Raw genomic sequence first — 25,770 nt, 5'->3', positions numbered from 1 at the left:
TCTCGGACGGGTAGTGGGACCAGCGGACGGGGTAACCTATTCCATCCAAGGACAGACCAACCTAACCGCTAAATGCATGGACCTGCCTACTGTAATTGACGTTGCAATGATTCAGAACCTAATACCTTACATAATATTAGGTTATTATTTTCTGGTAGAATACAAGGTGATCCCAGGCTATGCATCTCATGAAGTCTTTTTGGGAAAAGACTGACGTCTGAGGGTCACCCGGTGCAATGGAAACCTCTGGGCTTGCGAGGATGTGGAAGTCGACGTAGACCTGGGAGATATCCAGTTAATGCATCTTCAAGGCAAGGCTTATTTTAGACATCTGCTGATGGAACCTGAAGCTACGAGCACAATTGTCGAGTGGGAGTTTCCACAAAAACACCAGAGTGAACCCAAGGAACCTGTTCTTATGACCATCCAGAAGGAACTTGATCTGGAAGTAATTAAGCAATGGTAAGATAAAGACAATCCCTGTAGAACCATTGGATTAGGAGACAGAAAACTGATAGTCGACTTGTCCCGAGGGAATTCATTATGTGCTACGAGAACTTCTGGGTTAACAGAGGACTCTCAATGTACAAGATCGCACCTCTTCGACACGCCTGCAGTAGTGGTGATCCCTAGACAGCACACGATGGACATACTCGAAGTTCCACAACAGCACTGAAGCAGGATATACAGGAGGTGAAGAGCCATATCTGTCTATCTGACTAAGATTCTTCTGGGTTAACATGGATTATGTGAAGGGGTGCTACATCTGTGCTTGCACCAGAGCAAGCAATAGGAAGGCAGATTCCAGTCAGCGAGGGGATTATGTGAAGGGGTGCTACATCTGTGCTTGCACCAGAGCAAGCAATAGGAAGGCAGATTCCAGTCAGCGAGGAAGACGGCTACAGAGCCCTTGGGAGGTCATAGCCCTGGACTTGATTGGTCCTTACCCTAGAACACCAAGGGGTAAAACAGGACTGCTAGTAATCACCGACCTCTTTACAAGATGGATTGGGGTCTTTCCGATACCAGAAGCCACGACGGGATGCATTACCAGTCTTCTACAGGATGAGGTATTCAGCCGCTACGGTTATCCGCGGTACATTCTGTCAGACAATGGGAGTCTGTTCACGTCAAGGAAGTGGCAATAAACCATGACTGAATGGGGTGTGGAGCACTGGACCCCGTCCATTTACAACCCAGGGGCAAATCCAATGGAACGACAGAACCAGGAGCTAAAAAGGATGCTGCGGGTCCATCTAATAGACAATGAACATCGACTGTGGGACCGTCGGATACCGCAGTAAACTCTTTGCCCTGCGACGACTCATCAACCATGCCACTGGCTATTCCCCAGCAGAGCTGTTCCTTGGTCGACGGCTATACGGCACCGGGGATTGGGAGATTGCTCTTCCTTCATGTCCTGCTGCTGCTGCTGCTGCTGCTGCTCTGCTAGGGAAACAGCAGCATCATCTTGACCAGAAGTTAGATGTTAGTAGTACTTTGCAAGCTCGCATGTCAAACACAACTCAGCCACACCAACAACAATAAACATAACGTCATTGCACAGCTACAAATGGGAAAGGAGCCACTACTTTGAACCCAATGTCATCCAAATTTACGGACGCCACGGGACAACATGAATTGGTTCCAATAAAAAGGCAACACACACAGCAGAGCTGAACATATTTTAGTTGAATTTCATCCATACATTTGGCACTTTTTTAAAACTGAAAGTGTTTTATCCCACATATACACATGAAGACAAAATCTTTTACCCATGCAATTTTACAAACTCCAAGAATAGCAGCTGAAGTGTACAACTGTAAATAAGACTTAAATATGGAAGTTAGTCGATGTATTGACCAACAAGCAAGAACGAATGTTCATATGCATGAAGTGCTTTTATATATTGTATTTATCTTGTACATATGTTAGTTTAAGTAAAGATATGTTTTATACGCTAATTTTAAGACCTTCAACATAATATTTTAGACATACAGTTGCAATATTATACAGAATCACATATACGCCAGTTCACGCTAAGACATGCCCCATTTGTATGTGACTAAATGTACATCATCATCATATAGCATTCCTTTAACAACACAATCTTAATCAAAGCTTCATTATATAAATATGTATGTATGATTCACCTGAAGATGACCTTGTATATGAGGTCGAAACCAGTCCTGTAGCTTAATATATGCAATAAATAAGTATTGATTGGTGGAAATCCTATCCTATTTTTAATTGTGCAATTCGTCAATACGGAAATGAAGATTATAAATTACGATAAGTTTGAGTGGCCGGGCTGAGTGGCTGAGACGGTTAAAGTGCTGGCCGTCTGACCCCAACTTGGCAAGTTCGATCCTGGCTCAGTCCGGTGGTATTTGAAGGTACTCAAATACGACAGCCTCGTGTTGGTAGATTTACTGGCATGTAAAGAACTCGTGCGGACTAAATTCCGGCACCTCGGCGTCTTCGAAGACCGTAAAAGTAGTTAGTGGAACGTAAAGCAAATAACTATTATTATTATTATTATTATTATTATTATTATTATTATTATTATTATTATTATTATTAAGTTTGAGTGGCGTCTTTATAAGTAGGAAAGATCACAATATGAAGATAAATTTGGAATTCAAGAGGACAAATTGGGGCAAATATTAGTTTATAGTAAGGGAGTTCGGGATTGGAATAACTTACCAAGGGAGAAGTTCAGTAAATATCCAATTTTTCTGCAGTGATTTAAGAAATGGCTAGGAAAACAACAGATAGGCAATCTGCCACCTGGGCAACTGCCCCAAATGCAGATCAATATTGATTGATTGATTGATTGATTGATTGATTATAACTGAACTATTTGTTTTGCCTAAATATAAAGAACTATTATATCATAAGTTATAATATCAATGAATAAACAGTTATGCTTCATTAGGAAACTACAATCATATAAAATACTAAAAATTAACATGAGGTTAAATGAAATTCACTTCTTAAATATACTCAAAATCTTCAAATCTCATCTTTTTCTTTTTATCATTTTTTCCCTAAATTTTTAATATATATTTATATGATGGATTTTCATCTGTAATATTTCGTTATTATTATTATTATTATTATTATTATTATTATTATTATTATTATTATTATTATTCAAAGTGAAGGTAACAAAATCTTTTCTCTCTTTCTCTTTCTTTTTCTTGTTATGCGTGTGGTAATAGGTTTACTCTTTATCTTATTAAAAATTCTATGTACATAAATAATTACTATTGTGAACATTAAGTGCTAAGGTATAAATGATGCTGATCTCTTTCTTGTAAGCCTTCTCAGACATGGGGATGTTCGGAGTTCTATGTATCATGTTATAAAAAGTGGTTTTTTTGTGGGTACCAGGGTGGAGTTAGTCCTGTCTGATAGTATTTATTGTGTGATTGGGCTTCCTAAATGTTTCAAACTTGAGATGGTTGTCACTTCTCCTTATTTTTATGTCAAGAATGTTTAAGAGTCCTATCCGTTACGGAATTGACTGTAAATTTTTTTAAGGGTCACATTTCCCCCCCCCCAAAGTTGATTTTTCTATCAAAGATACGTTGTTCAATAATAGTGAAAACATCTGGTGAATATGGCGTGCGGTATTGTGAACACGGTTATGTCTACTCCCGAGAAAGTAAGTGTAAAACTTGATGATAAGTGCGGTAAATGCCGTAAAACAGTTAAAAACGGCATCCTGTGTAAATTGTGCGATCGTTGGTGGCATTTTAATTGCGGGAAGAGGTCCAGGGAGGAAAAATTTAATGCAATTGAAGACTGGTTTTGTGATCAGTGCGTTGCGAATATTGTTATCGGTGATGGCGGCTCGAAATCTAAAGATCGAGAGTATGAAAATGCGTTGGAAATTATCAATATTTTGCGAAATGGCATTGAGGAACTTAAAGCTGAAAATGACGCACTTAAGGATAAGATTAATGTGATGGAGTGTAAATATTGTTCTAGATTTTATTAATCTTAAGATATGTACTGTAAAAGAGGCAACTCCCTTGAGTTATAATACTGACCAGGAAAACTAGTAGAAAGAGCCAGCCGTACTTCAAGCTGGCTCAGCCAACTAGAAAATGAAACTCAGGAAAGTAACGAATTTCAAGTTAACCAATTGCAACAGTCAAGTTTTAGGGAGGAAGGGGGTCTGAGATTGCTCTTGGTAAACTGTCAGAGTGTAGTAAATAAACAATTAAAATTTGGTACATTGATGGAATCTTATGAGACTGATGTGGTGATAGGAGTGGAATCGTGGTTGAGAGAAGGGGTGGATAACAGAGAAGTATTTCCAGAAGGGTACACAGCCTATCGTAGAGACCGAGGAGATAAAAAGGGAGGGGGGGGTGTTTATTCTGGTGAAGGAAACTTATTGTTCACATGAATGGTTTACCGATGAAAGGGATGAAATATTAGGGATAAAATTAATTTGTGATAATATGATGGAGGTGGGAATTATCGGAACATACAGGCCAGGAAGAGAGGAAAGGGACGTGGAAATATTTGAGAAAATAATTGATTATACTCATAAAAACAATAATAATGATGTGGTAATAACTGGGGGAGATCTAAACTTGCCTGAAGTTGAATGGAATGGAGCTACAAGTGAAGCCCATGAACAGAAACTGGCAAATAAGTTAATCTGGGAGGGAGGATTTACACAAGTAGTACAAGAACCAACTCGTCTCAATAACTTTACTAGATGTATTCTTGATTAAACCATGGGAAATTGTTGATAAAACTGAGGTAATTGAAGGAATAGGTGACCATAAGGCTGTAATAATGGATGTAGGACTGATACCAAAAAGGCTTAATAAGAGGGTCACACAAGACAAGAAATTGTACAGAAAAACTAAAGTTGATGAATTTGGGACTTACCTTAAATCACAATACAGTTGTTGGATAAGTGAAGGGAGTAATGTGGATACACTTTGGGCTAAATTCAAAGGAATCATTTGGGAAGGAGAGAAGAGATTTGTACCTGTTAAGAAGGGTAAAATGACCTCAGACCCTGTTTATTATACAAAGGAAATAAGAAAATTAAAAAGAAAATGTAGAAGAGTAAACAGGAAAATCAAAGAAGGTAAGGAGAGTAGAGAAACTAGAAAACAGCTAATGAGGGAACTGAATAGAGTGAAAAAGGAAGCAAAAGAGAATTATATGAATGGCATTCTTCAAGAGCATAATGACCACAAAGGGAAATGGAAAAAGCTCTATTCATATATCAGGAATCAAAAAGGAAAAGGAATCCAAATTCCTACAATGGTGGGAGAAGCGGGTGAACACTATTTAACAGATACTGAGAAAGCAAACCTCTTTAGTAAGGAATTCAGATATTCAGTAGATGATTGTCAGGAGTTGGAAACCGAAACAGAAGATACAGAAGGAGAGACACAGAGGGAAACAAGAAGCTTCTCATTCACAAATGAAGATATTTTCAGAGAAATCCAACTGCTTCAGCAAGGAAAAGCAGCAGGAAGTGATCAAATTACTGGGGAGGTGTTAAAGACTATGGGGTGGTACATAGTGCCTTATTTAAAATTTCTCTTTGACTATGTCATAAATAATAGTGTAATACCAAAGGAATGGAAGGAATCTATAATAATACCAATTTATAAAGGAAAGGGTGATAAAAGGAAACCAGAAAACTCCTGACCAGTATAGTTTGTAAAATACTGGAGAGTTTAATATCAAAGTACATCAGAGGGATATGTGATGATAAAAAAATTGGTTCGTGAGGAGCCAGTATGGATTTAGAAAGAAATTTTCTTGTGAGGCACAACTGGTGGGATTTCAGCAGGACATATCAGATCAATTGGATTCAGGAGGTCAGTTAGATTGCATAGCCATAGATCTTTCCGAAGCCTTTGATAGAGTGGAACATGGAATATTATTAAAGAAATTGGAGGGAATAGGACTGGACGTAAGGGTTACACGTTGGGTGAAAACATTTCTAAACTCAAGGGTTCAGAAAGTCAAAGTGGGAAATAATGTATCTCAGGAAGAGAAAGTTTGGAAGGGAATTGCACAGGGTAGTATAATCGGTCCGTTACTTTTCTTAATATGCGTAAATGATTTAGGGAATAATATAACATCAAAAATAAGGTTGTATGCAGATGACATAATTGTTTATAGGGAAATAAATGCCATTGAGGATTGTTCAGAATTACAAAGGGACCTTGAGAGTATCCAACAATGGGTTGAAGAGAATAATATGAAGGTTAATGGAGGCAAATCAACTGTTACAACATTTACAAACAGGAGTTTTAAAACTGAATTTGAATATACTTTGGATGGGGTAGTTATCCCAAAAGATGGCAAGTGCAAATACTTAGGTGTAAAATTTGAAAGTAATTTGCACAGGAAGGGTCATGTTGATGACATTGTTGGGAAAGCATACAGATCATTACATGTCATAATGAGGCTACTTAAAGGATGCAACAAAGAATTAAAAGAGAAAAATTACCTAAGTATGGTTCGTCCATTATTGGAATATGCAAACAGTGTTTGGGATCCTCACCAAGAATACCTAATAAAAGAAATAGACAGTGTGCAGAGGAAAGCAGCAAGGTTTGTAACAGGGGATTTCAGGAGAAAGAGTAGTGTATCAGAAATGTTAAAGGAACTAGGGTGAGAAATTTTAAGTAAGAGAAGGGAGAAAACTAGACTTATAGGGTTATATAGAGCCTATACAGGAGAAGCCGCATGGGGAGATATCCGTGAGAGGCTTCAGTTGGAAAATAATTATATCGGCAGGACTGACCACAAATGTAAAATTAGAAGAAATTTTAGTAGAAGCGATTGGGGTAAATTTTCATTCATTGGGAAGGGTGTAAAGGAGTGGAACAGTTTACCAGGGGTAGTGTTTGATCCTTTTCCAAAATCTGTACAGATATTCAAGAAGAGAATAAACAGCAACAGAGAAAATAAATGAAATGTTAGAGGGCATTCGACCAGTGCAGGTTAATGTAAATAAAAAATGTGTGTGAATAAATTAATTCCATCCCCTAGTCTAAGGAGTTTGGACAGCCAAAGTAGGGGACTGCCTGTAGGGGTGAAGTACAGTGGGGACTTCGAGGGCCCTGGGACCGCTACGGTAGCTGTGAAGGCCCTTCAGGAACTCTGAAAAGTGGTGGCAAAAGGGGCTCTGGTTAAGACGCAGCAGATCGTTATGCTACTTAGGTTCCAGAATGGGTAAAGGAAAACAGAAAAAAGTAAATAAATGCAATGTAAATTTTAATCTTATACCAGTTGTACAGTATCATTTGAAGTAATTCCACATAAAGTATATCAGTTGACTATATTTGTAAGTAGTACAGGAGATATTATTAGTAGAATTTTGTAAACAATATAAATTTACTAAGGATGAGCTGTGTGTTTAATAGAAAAAATTGTTAGCGTAAATTGTATAATATTGTATTATAGGAAAATTTTGTTCTCTTGTTAATTTAATATTTAGTGCTTGACAATAATGTATTTTAGTGTACCATTTGCCACCGAGGTAGGCACCTCATTTGCAAATAGAGAGATTTTGATTTGATTTGATTTGATTTGATTTGAATATTTGAACTGTGGATTAGAGTTCGAGTTGGATTCGAATTATGAACCTGTGCGAACTGAAACAGTTAGGCCTAAAAACTGTAGACGATGGGAATCGGTGCCGGTAAAATACGCGGGCTTCAAAAAGCAGATAAAGGACGATTGTCACTTTCCTGTTTTAAAGAATAGGTTTGAACCCCTTGCAAGTGGCACTTATGAATCTGTAGATAACAGCTCTGAAGTAAATTTGTTGGATGTTCGAAGTGAAAGTAACAAGAATATTGTAAAACCAAGTTGCAAAACCTCGCGAAAAATCTGTGACGATAGGACTTTTTGCCGATAGTCAGGGGAGGAATATTGCTTCAGAATTAATTAGAAACAGCAAGCATGATGTTTCTGCTCTGATTAAGCCTGGTGCAAATTTTAATGACATAACCTCAGAAAGTAAAAAATACTGTAAACATTTAGGAGCTACGGGGGTTGCTGTTTATCTAGCAGGGACTAACGACGTGGGAAGAAATAACACAAGGGGAATGATATCTTCCCTCAGATCAAGACTCCAAGAGTTGCATCACACCAATGTTGTGGTATTTTCGGTTCCTCATAGACACGATCTTCCGGCATGGTCTTGTGTTAACAAGGAGGTAAACAAGGTCAATGAAGAACTTTTGAAAATATGTAGGCACTTCAAGAATATAAAATATGTAGATATAAGTAATTTAGGAAGAAGATTTAATACCTGGCATGGTCTGCACCTAAATAGGTTGGGAAAAAGGTATGTTGTAAATAGTATATTAGAGTTTGCTAATGCAATTAAAGATGTCGAGTGTAAAACTTTTCTTATTCCTCTAAAAAACTAGAGAAAGTGACCGATGTAGGTCGGTCTGTTGTGTTAGAGTCAAGGAATGATATTAATGCTTATGGTAGTCTAGACAGGTTAGGTACTTTTAAAACTGTATTGGAGAATAGTATTAATGTGCAAGGTAGACAGTCTAGGTTAGGTTCTCATCAGTTCACTAAAATCAATGAACCAGTAGAAACAATCATGAGCAACATAGTTATTTTTCACATTAACTTACAGTCAATTAGAAATAAACTGGATGAATTAGATGTAATAGTCAATAAAATGCCTACTGATGTTTTGTGTGTAAATGAGCACTGGCTGACTAGAGATGAGACCAATCTATATATACCTCATGATTTTGAATTAGGAAGTATTTTTACTAGAGACTTCCCACTAACACATGGTGGAGCTGCAATATATGTTAAGAAATCACTTAAATCTGAAGTAATAGATGTTTCCTCCTTTTGCATTAATAACCTATGTGAATCAGTAGCTATTCGATTGTGTGAATATGATTTTGTTGTAGTATCTGTGTATCGTGCCCCTAACACCAACATAAAATTATTTATATCACAGTTAGAGAAGTTAATTTCTTATTTAACTTGTAAATATGATCAACAGATTGCTATAGCTGGTGACTTTAATGTAAATATCTTAGAAGTATCACAAAATACTCAAAACTTCCTTAATATGTTAAGATCGCATGACTTATATTGTACACATGGTGAACCCACAAGAAATAATGCATGCCTAGATAATGTTGTAACCAATGTACACAAATCATTTTACAAATGTTCATTTCTAGGACAAGATGTATTGTCAGACCATGGTGGTATTTGGGTTGAATTTAAAGTTAACTGTAAGAGAAGAGTTATCGAGTCATCAAAAGAATTAAAATGCATCAGACGTGTCATATCAATTAAAGGGGTTAATGAATTACAAGACAAATTAATAAGAACAGACTGGACTAGCCTTTATGCCATGAATGATGTCAACCTTGCATTTTCTTATTTCATTAACACGATAATTATATATTTTAATTCAGCCTTCCCTGAAAAAGTTGTAACTATAAAGGCCAACAGCTCTAAACCAAGAAATAGAGTTAAAAACTGGTTTACGCCTAATTTGGGTATAATGCGTAGCATTATGTTAGCTTATTATAATAAGTATAAATTAAATAATAATTTAGAGGATAAAGAAATATTAAAAAACTACAGGAAATTATATAAAAAACATATACATGAGGCTAAACTCGCAGCAAATGACAGGTATATCCAAAGTGCGAACAATAAATGCAAAGCTGCATGGTCTATCATAAGAAGTGCTAGTCATACTTTAAATAACAAAGATGTGATTCCTCTAGAACCTGATCAGTGTAATAGGTATTTTATCAGTGCACATGAAAGCACAAGCATTTCATCAGATGGGGATGCAAGTAAACATAATTTCTCAGACTGGTTGCATAACTTTGATCTTCCCTCAAATGTATTGAATAATGATTTTAGGTGGGTGGAAGTAAATCTGCAAACAGTCAGAAGTATTGTCACAAATTTGAATTCATCTAGTACCCAAGACATTTATGGTCTCTAACAATACAATCAAAGCAGTTATTGACATGATATTAATGCCATTGACATTTTAAATAAATTTAATGCTTAGACAATGTGTTTTTCCTGAGTGTTTAAAGATGTCTAAAGTGATACCTATCTTTAAAAAGGGGGATAGAATGTGCCCATCAAATTACCGCCCTATAACAATAGTACCCATTCTGAGCAAAATTATTGAATCCTGTATATTTATACAACTCGACGAGTACTTTTTCAGAAATAATTTGCTTTACAACAAACAGTTTGGATTTAGGAAGGGTCATTCAACGATAAAAGCAGTTGAATGTGTCATCAAAGACATATTAAATAATTTTGAGAATAAAACAGTCACAGGTGCTACATTAATTGACCTGACGAAAGCTTTTGATTGTGTCTCGCATGAAATCGTAATTCACAAGCTTGGTTATTATGGAGTAAGGGGTCATGAACTGAAATTAATGGCATCCTATCTCCATCAAAGGAGACAGATGGTGGTAATAAGTGATAAAAAATCTGGTATGGAAACGGTTAAAGCAGGTGTCCCACAAGGGTCTGTTTTGGGACCTTTCCTGTTTTTGGTCTATATCAATGACCTAGCATGTAATGTTCCCTGCACATCAGTTCTATATGCTGATGATACAACTTTCGTAAACAGTAATGTTGATATCACAACACTACAAAACCAAGTCAGCACATCTGTTAAAATTGCTGAAAACTGGTTTCATCACAATAAATTAACTATTAACGTCACTAAAACAGAAAATATCATATTTACCTTGGATCACACTGTAAATAATTGCTGCCGTAATTCTGTTAAATTATTAGGCCTACATGTAGATACAAGACTTACATGGGAAATACATACATCAGAACTCTGTAAGAGATTATCCAGGGTGTGGTATCTGTTGCGGAAACTGGAAACCTGCATCAGTCGGGATATGCTACTTGCATCCTATCATGCTTTCTTTCACCCTCATATACTGTATGGGATCAGGTTATGGGGAAATTGTCCCACATCAAATAATGTATTTATATGGCAGAAAAAGGCAGTCCGTCTAATTGCTGGATTAGAATTTAGAGACTCCTGTAAAACTTCCTTTGTGAGCCTAAAAATTATGACAGTTCCCTGTTTATATATTCTTACAAATATTATGCATGTGAAAGAGAATCTTTCCAAATTTAAAGAAAGATCTACAGTTCACATGCACGACACAAGATACAAGAATGATCTGGATACTCCGTACTCCAGGCTTAGTAAAAGCACAAACAGCCACTGTTATCAACAGCTTAAGATGTACAATAAGCTTCCACTACCTATTCGAACATTAGACAATAGTTCATTTAACAGGGTACTGTCACAATTCTTAAGGAAAAAGGCATTTTATAGTGTAGAAGAGTATCTAGAATGTGGTATTTCAAAAACTGACCTAATATAGGTAGCTAAAATAATTTTTATACTGACAATACCTAGTGTACATTTTCTGTACTTGATGGTGGAAGAATAAAATATCTACATATTTTGACCATTGGAATATTCATTGTAAGTTATTAAGTAAATTAGTTTTTTCTAGATTATCTGTGTAGATTGTGGCCAACATTCCAGAAATAAGGGATCCCATTGGGAGTCCTTTTTTCCTGATAAATTGTATTATTGGAAGTGAAATAATGAAACACTGCACTGTGCATTGTTTGTGATGATGTAGCATTCCCACTACAGTTGTACTTGCCTCCTCCCCTTTGTTATTTGTGTCAATCTGTGCTCTACACCAGTGTTCCGCAGCCAGTGTGTCCGTCAGAAGGTGAAAGTGTGACATGAACTTTTACATATTCTATTTATTGTAATGTTTTATTTCATCACAGTGTTCAAAATTTCTTCTATTTCTGTACCAAATCCCAAACATCTTCAAAATCAAAACCTCAACATTGGTTTCAGAACCACCCACTGTGGGTCGGGGATGCAGGTGTAGAATAAACCCACGGTATCTGCTGTCCCTCGTAAGAGCCATCTAAAGGGGGCGACCAAGGGATGATGACATTGGAATTATGAGAATACTTGTGATTAGCACCATTACATGCGGAACACCATGGGTTGATGTTACTTGAGACTAGTATCACCTTGTGAGGAAAAGCATTGGTCTAAGTTACATAGGAGCGGTACCATTATGTGAGAAATGCTACGGGTCTGGACGGGTTTTGTGATGATGGTCATCATGTGTACTCCACTGGTCAATTCCACTGTGTTCAGAATCGGTCTGCGTTATCTATGATTAGTACCACTTTATGAGAAACATCATGGGTCTGTTTTGCCTGTGATTTGTGTCACTAAGTGAGAAACACAACTGGTTTGGGTGACACATGTGATTAGTACCACTATGTGAATAAAACCTTGAGTCTGCATTGCTTGAGAGTAGTAGCACAGTTATGTGAGGAACACCATGAGTCTGTTACCTGTGATTTGTACTGCTATAGAAGGAACATCATGGTTCTGCTTTACCAGGGAGTAGTACCATTATGAGGGGCCAGTGATCTAGAATTTGGACCCTTTTTGATAATGAGAATCATACCAGTAATTAAGACAGTGTGAATTGGATCCACTGATTGTTTTTGTTTCATGATCATTTTTTCCATCATTCTTTTTAGATTCTGTTTGGTGGTTACATTTTGAAGTCTTAATTTTCTTTTCGTTCACCTCGTACCATAAGGGACCGATGACCTAAGTGTTAGATCTCTTTAAACAACAATCATCATGTTTCAGAACCAATAACACTAATTTATAACATGAATACACTTAATAAATATTTGCAGTCAAGGGTCTATAAGTTATTGCATAAACAGTGTGATTGGACTGACTGTGAGGAATTTTCTAGTCCATTATAAAGGACACTTTAATGCAGCTAAATATAGGAAGTCCTCCCCTATGAGTGAACACATGAAGGATTGTAATCGCTCATTCTCATCTATAGAGGGGCCGATGACCTAGCTGTTAGGCCCCTTTAAACAACAAACATCATCATCTCATCTATAGATAAAGATTTAGAGTTCCTGCACATACTCAATAAAGGAACTTCATTAAATATTCTGCAAAACATTTGTTTAAACCTTGATCAGGAATTTAACCCTATTTACAATCTCAACGAAATTCAGGAAAAAGACTAACATTCCTATTAATGCAATAATTGAAAGAGATCTTAACACATTCACTCCCGTAGACGCCTTAAGGCGTTTAAGAGCAGCCTATGTGCGAGACCGTATCCCAGTTAAGGCATTTGAGGTCGCGCGATTTAAACGTTTCAAATTTAGCACTAAATTCGTACAAAGTCATAGTTTGTGTTGAAAACCATATATGGCATATAAATGAACAGTCCCTCACCCTGACTACCTGAGCAGAGGGTTCATTACAATGCTTTCTTTTTTACTTTGAGTAAACATGGACCTAAACCAGTCGTGGTATTCTTGTAAGGGTGTGTAGTGAAGTGAGTTACTGTGTCGCGATGACTTGACGACTTACAAACACAGCATACAAAGTGAGGAAATTGAAGACATACTACTGAACGATGATTCTGGTGATGAACTCATCCCAGATTTGTGTGATAGCAAAAGCAGTTCCGATGATGATATACCATACTCTGGGCAAAGTGAAATTCAGCACATTCTAATAACCGATACACATCCGTCTAATTGCCTGCCTGCAATCAATTTCACTGACCGGGTAGGATTAAATCTTTATATCGAAAATAGCAACGAAATTATGTCTTTCGTCAGTTTATTTGTAAATAACGATTTTCTTGAATATATATGCCATCAGACAAACCTTTATACGGAACAAATTATTAGCACAGTATGCATCCATTCACTAAATAGGTCCATTCTATTTTTCAAACGTGGAAACCGGTTGACATAAATGAGATGAAAAAGTTTTTAGGACTAGTGTTTGTAACCGGAATAATTCAAAAAGCAGATCTGAAAATGTACTGGACAGAGGACACTAATTTCGGCTCGCCGGATTTTTTTGAAAACCATGGCACAAACCCAGTTCTAACATATTGTCATTCTTGCACTTTAGCGACAGCAGTAATTATGAGGGAAATCCTGATAGGCTATACAAAATTATGTGAATTCTTGAAAGGCTCAGCTACCAGTTTTTGTACAGTAACATTTAATGTAAAATAGTGCACTATAGAAATTAGGGGATTTAAAAAGGCTGCACTGCTGAGGAGCTGGTAGTCAGCATGTTAATCAACAGACAGGCAAGTCTGTCGCAACCCATGTGTACACATGTGGCTTCTCGTCCTTCAACTCATTCCCCCTCCTCTCACCTGCTGCTTCCCCTAATGAACATACCTCTGAGCAACCCTGAGTCAATGCAAAGGTCATCATCAACCTGACCTGAATATTTGCAAAGTAGTTTTTTTTTTTTTTTTTTTTTTTTAAGTTTGTCTTTTTTGAATGAAAATGGTTTCTTACAGTTGCAGATAAACCAGCTGAAGAGATAAGCCAGTTAGAGAGATGGGAAATGTCCCTTATGAACTCTACAAGTTACTCCCAGTTGTATGTTCATTTGCTAACTCTACGTAAGTATCTTTCTAAGATATAATAGAAAAAGAATTAGATAGGCTCTCCTGAAACACTGCACTGTGCATTCTGTTTGTGATGAAACTAGCATTCCCACTACAGTTGTACTTGCCTCCTTCCCTTTATTGCGTGTGTCAATCTGTGCTCTACACCAGTGTTCCGCAACCAGTGTGCCGTCAGAAGGCGAAAATGTGACATAAACTTTTACATATTCTATTTGTCATGTTTGATTTCATGACAATTGCTGTGATTCATGTGTTTGAATTTTATTTCTGCCACAGCACTGATGAAATATGGTGATGTTTGTTTTACGTATTCTGCTCTTCAGTATATTTCTATTTCTCACCTCTACCTCTGCACTATGCTGCTTTCATGTTATCCTTGCCACATGTTCTTTGTACGTGCTTTTCCCGAAGCAACTGGGATTAACAAAAATTCACCCATCTTTTATTGCTTTATTGCGTTGTTTCAGTAGTCTTCCCTGTTTGTTAGCGCTTCTCTAACCTTATTACTTTCTTCCTATTCCTGTTCATCAATCCATTGGTAGACTTCCCTCTGAAAAGTGTAGGTCCCACATCCTGCAGTTAGTTTTAGTTCTATACATACATACATACATACATACATTGTTATACCTTTCAGTGTTCAGTCTGCAAGCCTCTGTGAATTTACTAAATGTCGCTACAATCTTCGATTTGGAACTAGTGTTGTGGCTTCATTTAGTTCTATACCTCTTATCTTTAAATCGTTAGAAACAGAGTCTAACCATCGTCGTCTTGGTCTCCCTCTACTTCTCTTACCCTCCATATCAGAGTCCATTATTCTCCTAGGTAACCTATCCTCAATTCGCCTCACATGACTCCACCACCGAAGCTGGTTTATGCGTACAGCTTCATCCATCGAGTTCATTCCTAAATTAGCCTTTATCTCCTCATTCCGAGTACCCTCCTGCCATTGTTCCCACCTGTTTGCACCAGGTGCTCTGAAGTAGTCCAAGAATTGTTGCTGCTCAATGTTATTTTTATTAGACTACAGTATTACCCTGCTTTTATGTTCCTGTATTAGTTTTCCCATCGTTTACATATTTTTTTGTTGGTCCCCTCCATTTCCTAGGCTGACATTGTAATAAAATCCTCAAATTTACTATTGCGACATTTTATGCTTCCCGCATCGCAGTGATTGCAACTAACCTATAACACTTCAAGTAACCACGGATTGATGACCAAACCAGACAGCACGCACTTTACAACAACACATGGGCGAAACCAGCCGATTACATGCTTTATTGTTGGTGTGCTTTTCTGGCTAATAATGCTGAAAAATGAACGAAAGGAAAACTTCCCCTGCGGAAGAGAAGGCTCATATCTTTTCAAAAGTTCATTCGTTCCGCAGAACACATATTGCACTGGCATGCAAGTTGTAGCTCCCTGTATCCACATCCCCGCTGAATACAATGGCAAAAACATAGGAAGCATATGATCAAATGCTTAAGAATGCGGACAAAAGAAGAAAATATATATCATATTCCAAATACTAGGAATTGGAAAATATAGTAAAAATTTGGTTTGAAACTTCAAGAGCTGCAGGCATTCCAATTGGTGTTGTGCTCTTAAGAGAAAATCCACGTAATGTGGCAAACATTCTTGGTATCGTAAACTTCAGCGTGTCCAATGGCTGGATCGTCTGATTTAGGAAAAGGCAGAATATAAACCTATAATAATGTTTTTGGGGAATGAAATGAAATGGCGTATGGTTTTTAGTGCCGGGATGTGTCCGAGGACTTCGGCTCGCCATGTGCAGGTCTTTTGATTTGACTCCCGTAGGCGACCTGCGTGTAATGATGAGGATGAAATTATGATGAAGACAACACATACACCCAGTCCCCATGCCAGGGGAATTAACCAATTATGGTTAAAATTCCTGATCCTGCTGGGAGTCGAACCCGGGACCCCTGTGACCAAAGGCCAGCACGCTAACCATTTAGCCATGGAGCTGGACTTTTGGGGAATGAAAGTCAGTTAGTGACAAAACTGTGGAAGATTGGAGCAATGGATGATTGCAGGAGCTGACGAACAAATACAAACCCAGGAAAGTTTCTAACCTAGACAAAACTGGACTGTTCTTTAGTGTGTTGCCTAACAATACTTAGGGATTCCTTGGTGAGAAACACAGAAAAATGGGGCTCAGTGATGTTGGGAGCCAACGCTGATGGATCTGAGAAGATCCTCAACCCCTTTGTGATAGGGAAATCTATAAAATGCCTCGTTGCTTGAATCGTTGTGAACATTACCAACTGCCTCTGATGGCAACCGAAAACCTTGGATGGCTGAGTGGCTCAGACGGTTGAGGTGCTGGCCTTCTAACCCCAACTTGGCAGGTTCTATCCTGGGTCAGTCCGGTGGTATTTGAGGGTGCTCAAATATGTCGGTCTCGTGTCGGTAGATTTACTGACACATAAAAGAACTCCTGCAGGACAAAATTCGGGCACCTCGGCGTCTCAGAAAACTGTAAAAGTAGTTAGTGGGTCGTAAAGCAAATAACATTATTATTACTCATATTTTTTTACATCATTTGGGTGCTCTGGATGCAAATATGTGTGCACAAAATAGGAAGATCATCATCAATCATTGTCCTGCATATCCCATGTATGTCTATTCGAAGAATGTGCAGTTAGAATTTCTGCCTGGTAACTGCACAAACAAGCTTCAGCCTATGGATTAAAGGAGGTAGAAATAAAGGTCTGCTTTGGTCTTCCGGATGACATATTTGTGGCTTTCTGAATGACATAGTTGTGGCTTTATTGCTTATCCTTTTGACAATCTTTTCATCATGTTTGCATATATTTTGTGTCTGGCTGTAATTAACCTCACTATTACAAAACCATAAGCCTCCACTTGTTTAATTACCAACAGCATTAGGGTGTAAACTTCGAGCTCAGAAAGATTCTTTGAGACAAAGTATGCCATAGGTAGCTATTTATCAGGAAGCACAATAAATGGTTCACATGTATGGTCCTATTTTCTCTTGCATCTTGCAGAATAGGTAAGTTATCAAATCTGTTTTTACATCTAAGAGCTTTTGTATGTGCTGAAATGACCTTAGGACCAAAAAATGTATCTAGCTTCTTATCGTACTCCAACTGCTGTTTGATAGATACGTCATCACTAATTAGAGAACACATTCTTTTGACTTCATTCAGCCTTTCCCATTCCACTTGATGCTGGATTTTACTAGGTCTGTTACACCTATTTCAAATTATGTTTCCCATACATAGCAGCTCATTGTGCTCCTTGACAGTAACATAAACAAGCTGTTAGGCCCCTTTAAACAACAATAATCATCATCGTCATCATCATCAACAACATAAAGTAATTATTTCTAGCTTCTGCGTTAGGTGATATAAATTTCCAAATCACACATTGTTTTAAAGAATTTCCTGGCCATTTGGCTGTTTTTTCTTATTCGCATTTACAATATGGCATAAAATGAACTGAACATTTTATGTTGGAAGGGTTATTATGTTCGTTAATTTATGGTATGGTTTTTAAAATTATGTAGTACTGGTTATCACATTGGTGCAACTGCCTCTTCTGAAATTTAGGATTTACAGGCCACAGTTTTATTCTTAATTGTGACAAATGCATTGCAGCACTTAATTAATGTGAACATTACTTTTTGTAGTGGACTGATATTTATGATTGGTAAAATTGGTACATTGTGCGTCATGTGGGATTTTCATCACATCTCTCTGTTTCTGCCTTAGTAACACCATTATTGCCTTGAACCATGTACTCGCCTTCTTGGTTCCATAGTTTACATTATGTTTTGAAATTTTTCTCCTTTCTCGGGTTATTTTGTTATATGCAGGATAATCTTCAAACACAGTGGGGAGAACTTTATCCTTAACAATATCTTCATTTCCACCCCACTTCAAAAATCAGATTTAAGAAAATGCCACCCATATGCGAAAGAAGTTCTAGTCTTAAAATTGGGCACAAATGCATCTCTAGAAGTAACACAGCCATTTCTCTCCAAGTTCTGAATAGCATGGAAATTCATTAAATGAAATCCCTTTTAATCGAAACAGACTTTCAACATTTTAGGTCGTGTTACGTACATGTAGTACGTGTTGAAGAGATGTTAAGTACAGAACAAAAATGGCCAACCGGACACCAGTGGGATCCGAACCCACAACCTCCCAATTTAGCGTTGGTTGCTCTGCCAATTGAGCTATGGTGGCCTAGGCCATCTTTGTTCTGTTTGAAAGGATCTGAGCTACAGGTCTGGCACTACTGCTAGCACACTGTAGAGTGCGTTTAAGTCGCCCGTTGTGGGGCATGTCAATAAATATTGAATTTTCACGACCGCATTGTAATCGAAACAGACTTTCAACGTTTTAGGTCGTGTTACGTTGAAAGTCTGTTTCGATTACAATGCGGTCGTGAAAATTCAATATTCATCGAAATCCCTTTTATTTTTCCGCTCTTATTCCTGCAGTATGTCGCACAACAGTATCACCTGCAATGATTAAAGATTATTAATTCTCCTGAGTAGATGAATTCGTAAATACGTATGTATGCTGAGAATAATCAAAATGATGGAACATGGTTAATACACTTCCATTCCGTAGACGTGCTTACCTTAAGACATGATATAGGCTTTTGGGCTTGTGCCGTGTCAAGAAATTAAGGTGAAATTCTTTATGTTTCGCAGAGAACTTTTCCTCTGCGTCATTAGAAGAAAATCTCAACTGTCCACGAGAAAGGCTCCTTAAACATGCTTACCTTAAGTTCCTAAAGTGTGATACTTGTTCAGTCATAGCTAACGAATACAAAACTCGTAGACAATTACAAACACTTCGTTAAACATTAACGCACATGTAATAACAAAGAAAATGCTTGCCACTAGGAACTAGGAAGGCTGTAGAGTGAAATCCTACGAGCAGTTCTGCGAGGGAAATGTCCACTACATGCTCTTCACTATTTATCATACATGTGGAGGCAAATGGCAAGGATTTACATGGATTTAAAAAACAAAACTGAATGTAAAGTTAAGCAGACAATGGATTCTCTTCTTTTTCTTCTCTTCAAAATATTGAATGATATTCACTGTCTTATAATAAAAAAAGTTTCCAAGACCAGAGTGAAAAAAGAATACCTATACTATACATTATTATATACAACAAGCAAACACTGTTATATCATGCACAGAACAGTTAATGAATGTGGAAACAATAATACAGTAATAAGAGACAAAATCACAAGGAACAAGAACTGTGCTAAAATTGTAAGTTTCAGGAAAGCTTATGACTTAGTAGGTCAAGCATCCCTGCTCAACCTTTTAAATGAATATACTGTAACGTTGACCCATAGTCGGCTAATATAATCAAACTCGCTAAGAGTTTCACTAATAGGAAAAGTCCCCTCAGTGTTAATTACTGCCTTGATGGGATGAAAGTTCCTTATGGGGATCACTTTAAGCACCCAGGTGTTAATATAAGGAAAGATCTTCATTGGGGTAATCACATAAATTGGATTGCTAATGAAGGGTACAAATCTATGCACATGATTATGAGGATATTTAGGGGTTGTAGTAAGGATGTAAAGGAGAGGGCATATAAGTCTTTGGTAAGACCCCAACTGGAGTATGGTTCCAGTGTACGGGACCCTCACCGGGATAACTTGATTCAAGAACTGGAAAAAATCCAAGAAAAAGCAGCTTGATTTGTTCTAGATGATTTCCAACAATAGAGTAGCATTACAAAAATGTTGCAGAGTTTGGGCTGGGAATACTTGGGTGAAGGGAGACGAGCTGCTCGACTAAGTGGTTTGTAATACCAGTATAAATGGTCCGTTATTGGACATTGTATTGCACCCGCCCCTCCTTAATTGGCACCGGCATGGAATCTACAGGGTCGCACACGGGTCGAGAAGCATGAAATAAATAGGCGCTGAACTAAAGTAAACTTAAAGGCGTACAGGGGGGGGGGGGAAGAAGCGGGGCATACATAACTAAAATGAGAACACATTCGAATTAAAATATTTAACTCACAAACCGGTTTATTGAACCTTAATGATGATGGGAAATGACGCACTAAATAACACTAATGAATTACATGAAAATTTACAAATGCTTGTTGTAGTTTGTTTTGTGGACATCTGTCCGTTATACGTGATAAAAACGAGTACGTGATCGCGAAGCGATGTATCGTGACATATAGCGAATGGTAATTTTATCATAACACTGAGGCTATATTATCGCTAACACATAAAACTAACATGCGTCCGACAACACGTCTGAGCAATCCCTATTCTAATAAAGACCTATATTTCCCAATGAAATGACGAAAAAATGAAAATACACACATATGATACAACACCTGGGATCGAACCGATCCTCGCTATTCTAGACATCGTCAGGCTGATGGACAGAACCACCACTGACCTTATGTACAACCACACATGACATAAAAACACATACATGGTACATGATATGCAAGAAAAATACGTAAAAGGCACTCGATCTTCCTTCTGACACTGTAGGCCTCCAATGCCTACATTGAGCATCGAACTGACAACCTCTTGCGATGAAGGCAGGGTCCTGTAATCCCTATCTAATTATACTCGCACACTTAACAACGATTCATTGGCAAACATTACCATCATCGGCCGGGTCGCTTATTAATTATTACACAGCTCTGCCGTGTTAGGTAAATCATATTATTTCGCCGTTCAGAGAAGCCCACTTCTCTTTAACAGCAACATCGCTCCTTCCTCGGCCTACGGAACGCCCCCACAACAAAAAAAAAAGCACACAACTCACCCAAGGCCGGACGGCTGTTCACCCCCTAGGGTCACCACCCACACACAGGCGTAACATTTCCTTTCAAAAGGAAACAGTAACATTGCACACGGAAGTACATCTACAATAACTGCGGTCTTAAAATGACTCGCGCAAATCACCTTGAATTCAACACATTTACCCAACAGTATCACATCATCTCACATCGCGACTCCCGTATTATAATGGTAATCTTTGCCCGGTCGTTATTATTATTATTATTATTATTATTATTATTATTATTATTATTATTATTATTATTCCTGCCGTCCTACATAGCTTACCCGCTACATTCCATATACCTGGTCATCGTGCGGAATCTATTCAGCAATTACAACACACTTAAGCACTCGCGCAGCAATTAACATCTGATTACTGATTGCTAATTAATCGATGGTCGGCACATGGCTACTTTATCGTCTCACGGCAATACATTAATTAACTAATTAATATCCACGCGAATGGATGTTTGACACACGCTTTAGGATCATTTCCTGGTAAATTTAATCACATAATCAATTTTATCTTATCACTCTCTATCTATTTCAAAGGGTGGAATTTTTGAGGCTGTCAATTTGGCCGCTGAGTCTCGTAGTGACGTGCCTTGCGTACAGTAGTACTTACCATTTCACATACCATACACTTATCAAATTAATGAATACTCTAATAACTACTCTCACTGTACTCCCATAAACTTATTATTACTGGTCTTCTGACGCAAATAAACAAACAGGATCTCCCAAGAAAGAAATAATTGAATGAATCTCTATCCCATGCAAAGCTAAAGTATTATATTCCCTTAATTATTTACACTCGATTACTCAGACCTGTAGTCGGTTTCCTAATCTAAGAATTAATTACTACGCGCCCATTCCGGCGCTCTATTTCAACAGGACTACATCTTTAATCTCTTATAGCGTCAGTTTACAATAAATATTCCCATCCCTTCTATGCATGCCAGATATTAGAACTTTGTACTCATCTCTATCACATGATGACGCCTTCGTCAACTCGGGAAGTCCATCCTGGGCTTACTCCTCCTCCATGGGCACCACGGTGATTACTTCCATTACCAGTCCATCTTGATGTTGATGAGCCATTGTTTGATGCTGGTGGAGCCGCTAGCACTTAATCCTGTACAGACACAACATCACTGTTTAATTCACACTCCGGTTAACAGCGTTCAATGTGAACGTCCGATCACGATCTCATATGCGACTACGTAAGATTATTATATTATAGTAATCATAATAATATGACTTTTCACGTCACGGTTTCCAAAAAGTTAACACTAGCGTCACAGAGATCAAACTATGCACTGTTTATGCAAATTGTATTATATCACTTAAAATAGGAATTAACTTCACTTGAACAAAGACCTAACGAGGGCTTAACCGAGCATAGCTTCGCCGTCGATAAGCCGCGAACCCCGACTGACGCTTGTCCCTTCCTGCAGTAGTTTTTACTAGGGAGCAATACCCCTTGCACTAATTTGCGTAGCGCCTATTCCCGGCGTACTCGAGGTATAATAGTGCGGGTAATCGGTGACCAGTATCTAGTTGGTGCGATTGAGACATAACCACTCAATTATCCTTCGGTGAATCTCTTTAAATTAATTAAAATCTGTTCTGCTTCCCCCACCATGCGTGGTAAACTCCCGATCTCGAGGAGGTGTCGTGAGAATAAACAGATGGCCCAGTACTTTTCCATGCAGAAACCACACAGTATTCTTTCTTCTTCTGAAAGTTATCACGGAAGAGGACATTAAACACTCTAAATAAATGTCCCAATGACATTTATCCCTTTTAAATCGGGAGACGACCCCCTAATTTGAGTTTTATTAATTTTCTATATCGTAGGTAATTAAGTTGGCCAGTCCGATTCCAAGATGGCTCCTATATTTCGTTTCGAAAAAGTTAGTTTCCCCTCATTCTGTGAGTCTTGAGGAGGGATGTCTTCTCTCGAGTGATGTCACAGGGAATCCCCATTCATAACCCCTCCCGGGTCTAAGTTGGCTTGGCTTCATCTGCGGGGCCCCCGCTACACAAAGGATAATACTGCGCAATAAGTCGCAGACAAAGAAATCTCGTAGAATAATTTTAAAATACACAATTTATCTATCTCAATGGTATGAATATTAATTAGTTTCGGTATGACCTCTATTAATGATATGAATATTAATCATTTTCAGCGTTCTTTCCCTTTAATAGCATTGCGTGCGTAATTACGGAGATCGACATCAACCAAAGGTCCTTGGATCATGCCCCTGTCGGGTTCATATTCCCCTCTCACCGAGAAGAAATGGGTGCAGGCACTGGACACATTTCGTCGCTAAATATTCAATTGGCAATATCGATTCACGACTTTCCAAACCTTTGCTTTCTGGCGAAGTTCCTGGTTCTCTCTTTCCAAATAATATGCTATCTGACGCAATGCCTCTCTGTAGTTCTCCAGGTACTGACATTCTGGACATTCTTCATCCCCAAGATCTCCCTGTGAAAACAAATTCTCCAAATAATTGACTTCTTCGGCTTCCTCATTTGGTCCTGACTCTTCATCCGACACGTCACGTCGATCTTCTTCTCCATCATCCTCATCCTCTTCTTCATCCGTTGCCCCAAGTTCTTCAGCGTTGTCCACATCTTCTCCGTTGCCTCCGGACGTATGGTACAACTTCAGATTTGCTGCGTTGTAGATGGTTTCGGTCGCGCCGTCCATGCTTTGCACCTTGTACGCGTTGTTGTCGAGGTTCTGGATGACTCGGTAAGGACCGATGTACAGTTCAGCGAACTTGTGGTAGAACTTGTTAGGTGAATCGGAAACTGTTGGTCGTTTAACGAGAACAAGTTCCCCTACGCGCAGTGGTCGATGGTACCTCTTGTTACGGAAACGACGTAATCTTCGTTCTGCTTGGGCCTTCAAGTGTTTTGCTGTCTCCTGTATGCATAGCTCAACCGATAGTTTAGGATCCTGCGGACATTTTAAGACCTCGTGCCATGGTCTCTTCGGACAACTGTCGAAATGAATCAATGACGGAATTTGGCCGGTGGATTCGTGGATAGTGCCGTTGATACTTTCTGTGATAACAGGAATCACGTCCACCCAACGCCAATGTTGTCTAGGACAGTAGATACGGCAAAATTTTGCGATTACTCGCATTATCCGTTCTGCGGGATTCGACTCCGGATGCCTAATTGAACTTAGATGATGTTTGATGTTTAAGTTGTCGATGTCTCGCTTGAAGTTTCCCGATGTGAACTGCGACCCATGATCAGTGAGGACACATTCGGGCTTGCCCATACGTGGTATGATTTTAGTCTTCAACTGATTTATGACGGCTCTAGTGTTTGCCTTCTGGATTGGACAGAGAGTGACGAATTTTGAAAACACATCCACGCATACCAAAATGTATTGAAGCCCTCTCTTTCCCTTGGGAAGTGGTCCGTAAAAATCTAAAGCGAACATTTCCCGAGGTTTACTAGGCAACAACGGCTTCGGTTTTTGCTTAAGTAGGTACGGATTGGGCTTTACCCGTTGGCAAATGTCGCAAGTAAGGAGTACCTGCTGAACAGTTTTCCTCAAATTTTTCCAGATAAAAGTTTCCCGAAGTGTAGCAATTACTTTATCTCTCCCTGCATGACCTGTAATGTGATGAGCGAGCCAAACTAAATCAACTTGCAACGTCGTTGGTACCACGATCCTGAATTGCGTGTGGTCCTCGTCCACGAATTTATGCAGCATGCCGTTAAAAAATTGGTACTTCTCGGACCTTTTCTGAAGTTCACGGTATTCATCCGTCCCTGGCTGTATTCTACGTTGGAGGAAATCGATCAACTTCTTCATTTCCGGACATTTCTGCTGTTCTTCACCAATAGTCCGCAGCCTTTCTATGATTTCGCGGTCCCCTTGTTCTATCAACTGTATTTGGTTAACCACGATAGGTTCCGGTTCTGGATTTCTACTGAGGGCGTCTGCAATTACATTTGCCTTTCCGGCGCAGTGCTCAACTGTAATGTCGAATTGCTGCACAAACAAGCACCATCGGCTGACTCTCTCGCTTGTTAATGCAGATTTCATCATGAACGTCAGAGCTTTGTGATCCGTCCTTAACACAATTGGATACCTGTAAATGTATTTCTTCCAATGGTTAAGAGCGGTCACGATCGCGAGCATCTCTAGTTCGGTCACGGTGTATTTCAACTCATGCGACCTTAATTTGCGACTCATGAAAGCCAAATAGGTGATCCTCTGTTCGGGCTCGGGCGTCTCTTGATAGAGTACTGCCCCGACTCCTATAATCGACGCATCAGTTTGCACAATAAACCTTTGCGTATAGTCCGGATATCCTAATTTTAC

The 25,770-nt window shown here is 38.5% G+C and overlaps 1 protein-coding gene across 2 annotated transcripts in view; it reads left to right on the top strand.

Annotated features, from left to right (window-relative positions):
• Positions 1-25,770, top strand: part of Acf (ATP-dependent chromatin assembly factor large subunit) — a 711,969-nt gene that overhangs the window by 502,767 nt on the left and 183,432 nt on the right. For both annotated transcript variants that reach the window (XR_011017808.1, XM_068226116.1), the window contains exon 18: positions 14,472-14,576. Coding sequence is in view for 1 of the 2 variants with exons in the window: in XM_068226116.1 (XP_068082217.1) it covers positions 14,472-14,576 (105 nt within the window). In the remaining variant the exon portion in view is untranslated. The remainder of the gene's footprint in view (positions 1-14,471; positions 14,577-25,770) is intronic.

This window comes from Anabrus simplex, chromosome 2 (assembly GCF_040414725.1).
Source record: "Anabrus simplex isolate iqAnaSimp1 chromosome 2, ASM4041472v1, whole genome shotgun sequence".
Classification (NCBI taxonomy): domain Eukaryota; kingdom Metazoa; phylum Arthropoda; class Insecta; order Orthoptera; family Tettigoniidae; genus Anabrus; species Anabrus simplex.
This window is presented reverse-complemented; position numbering and strand designations above follow the sequence as displayed.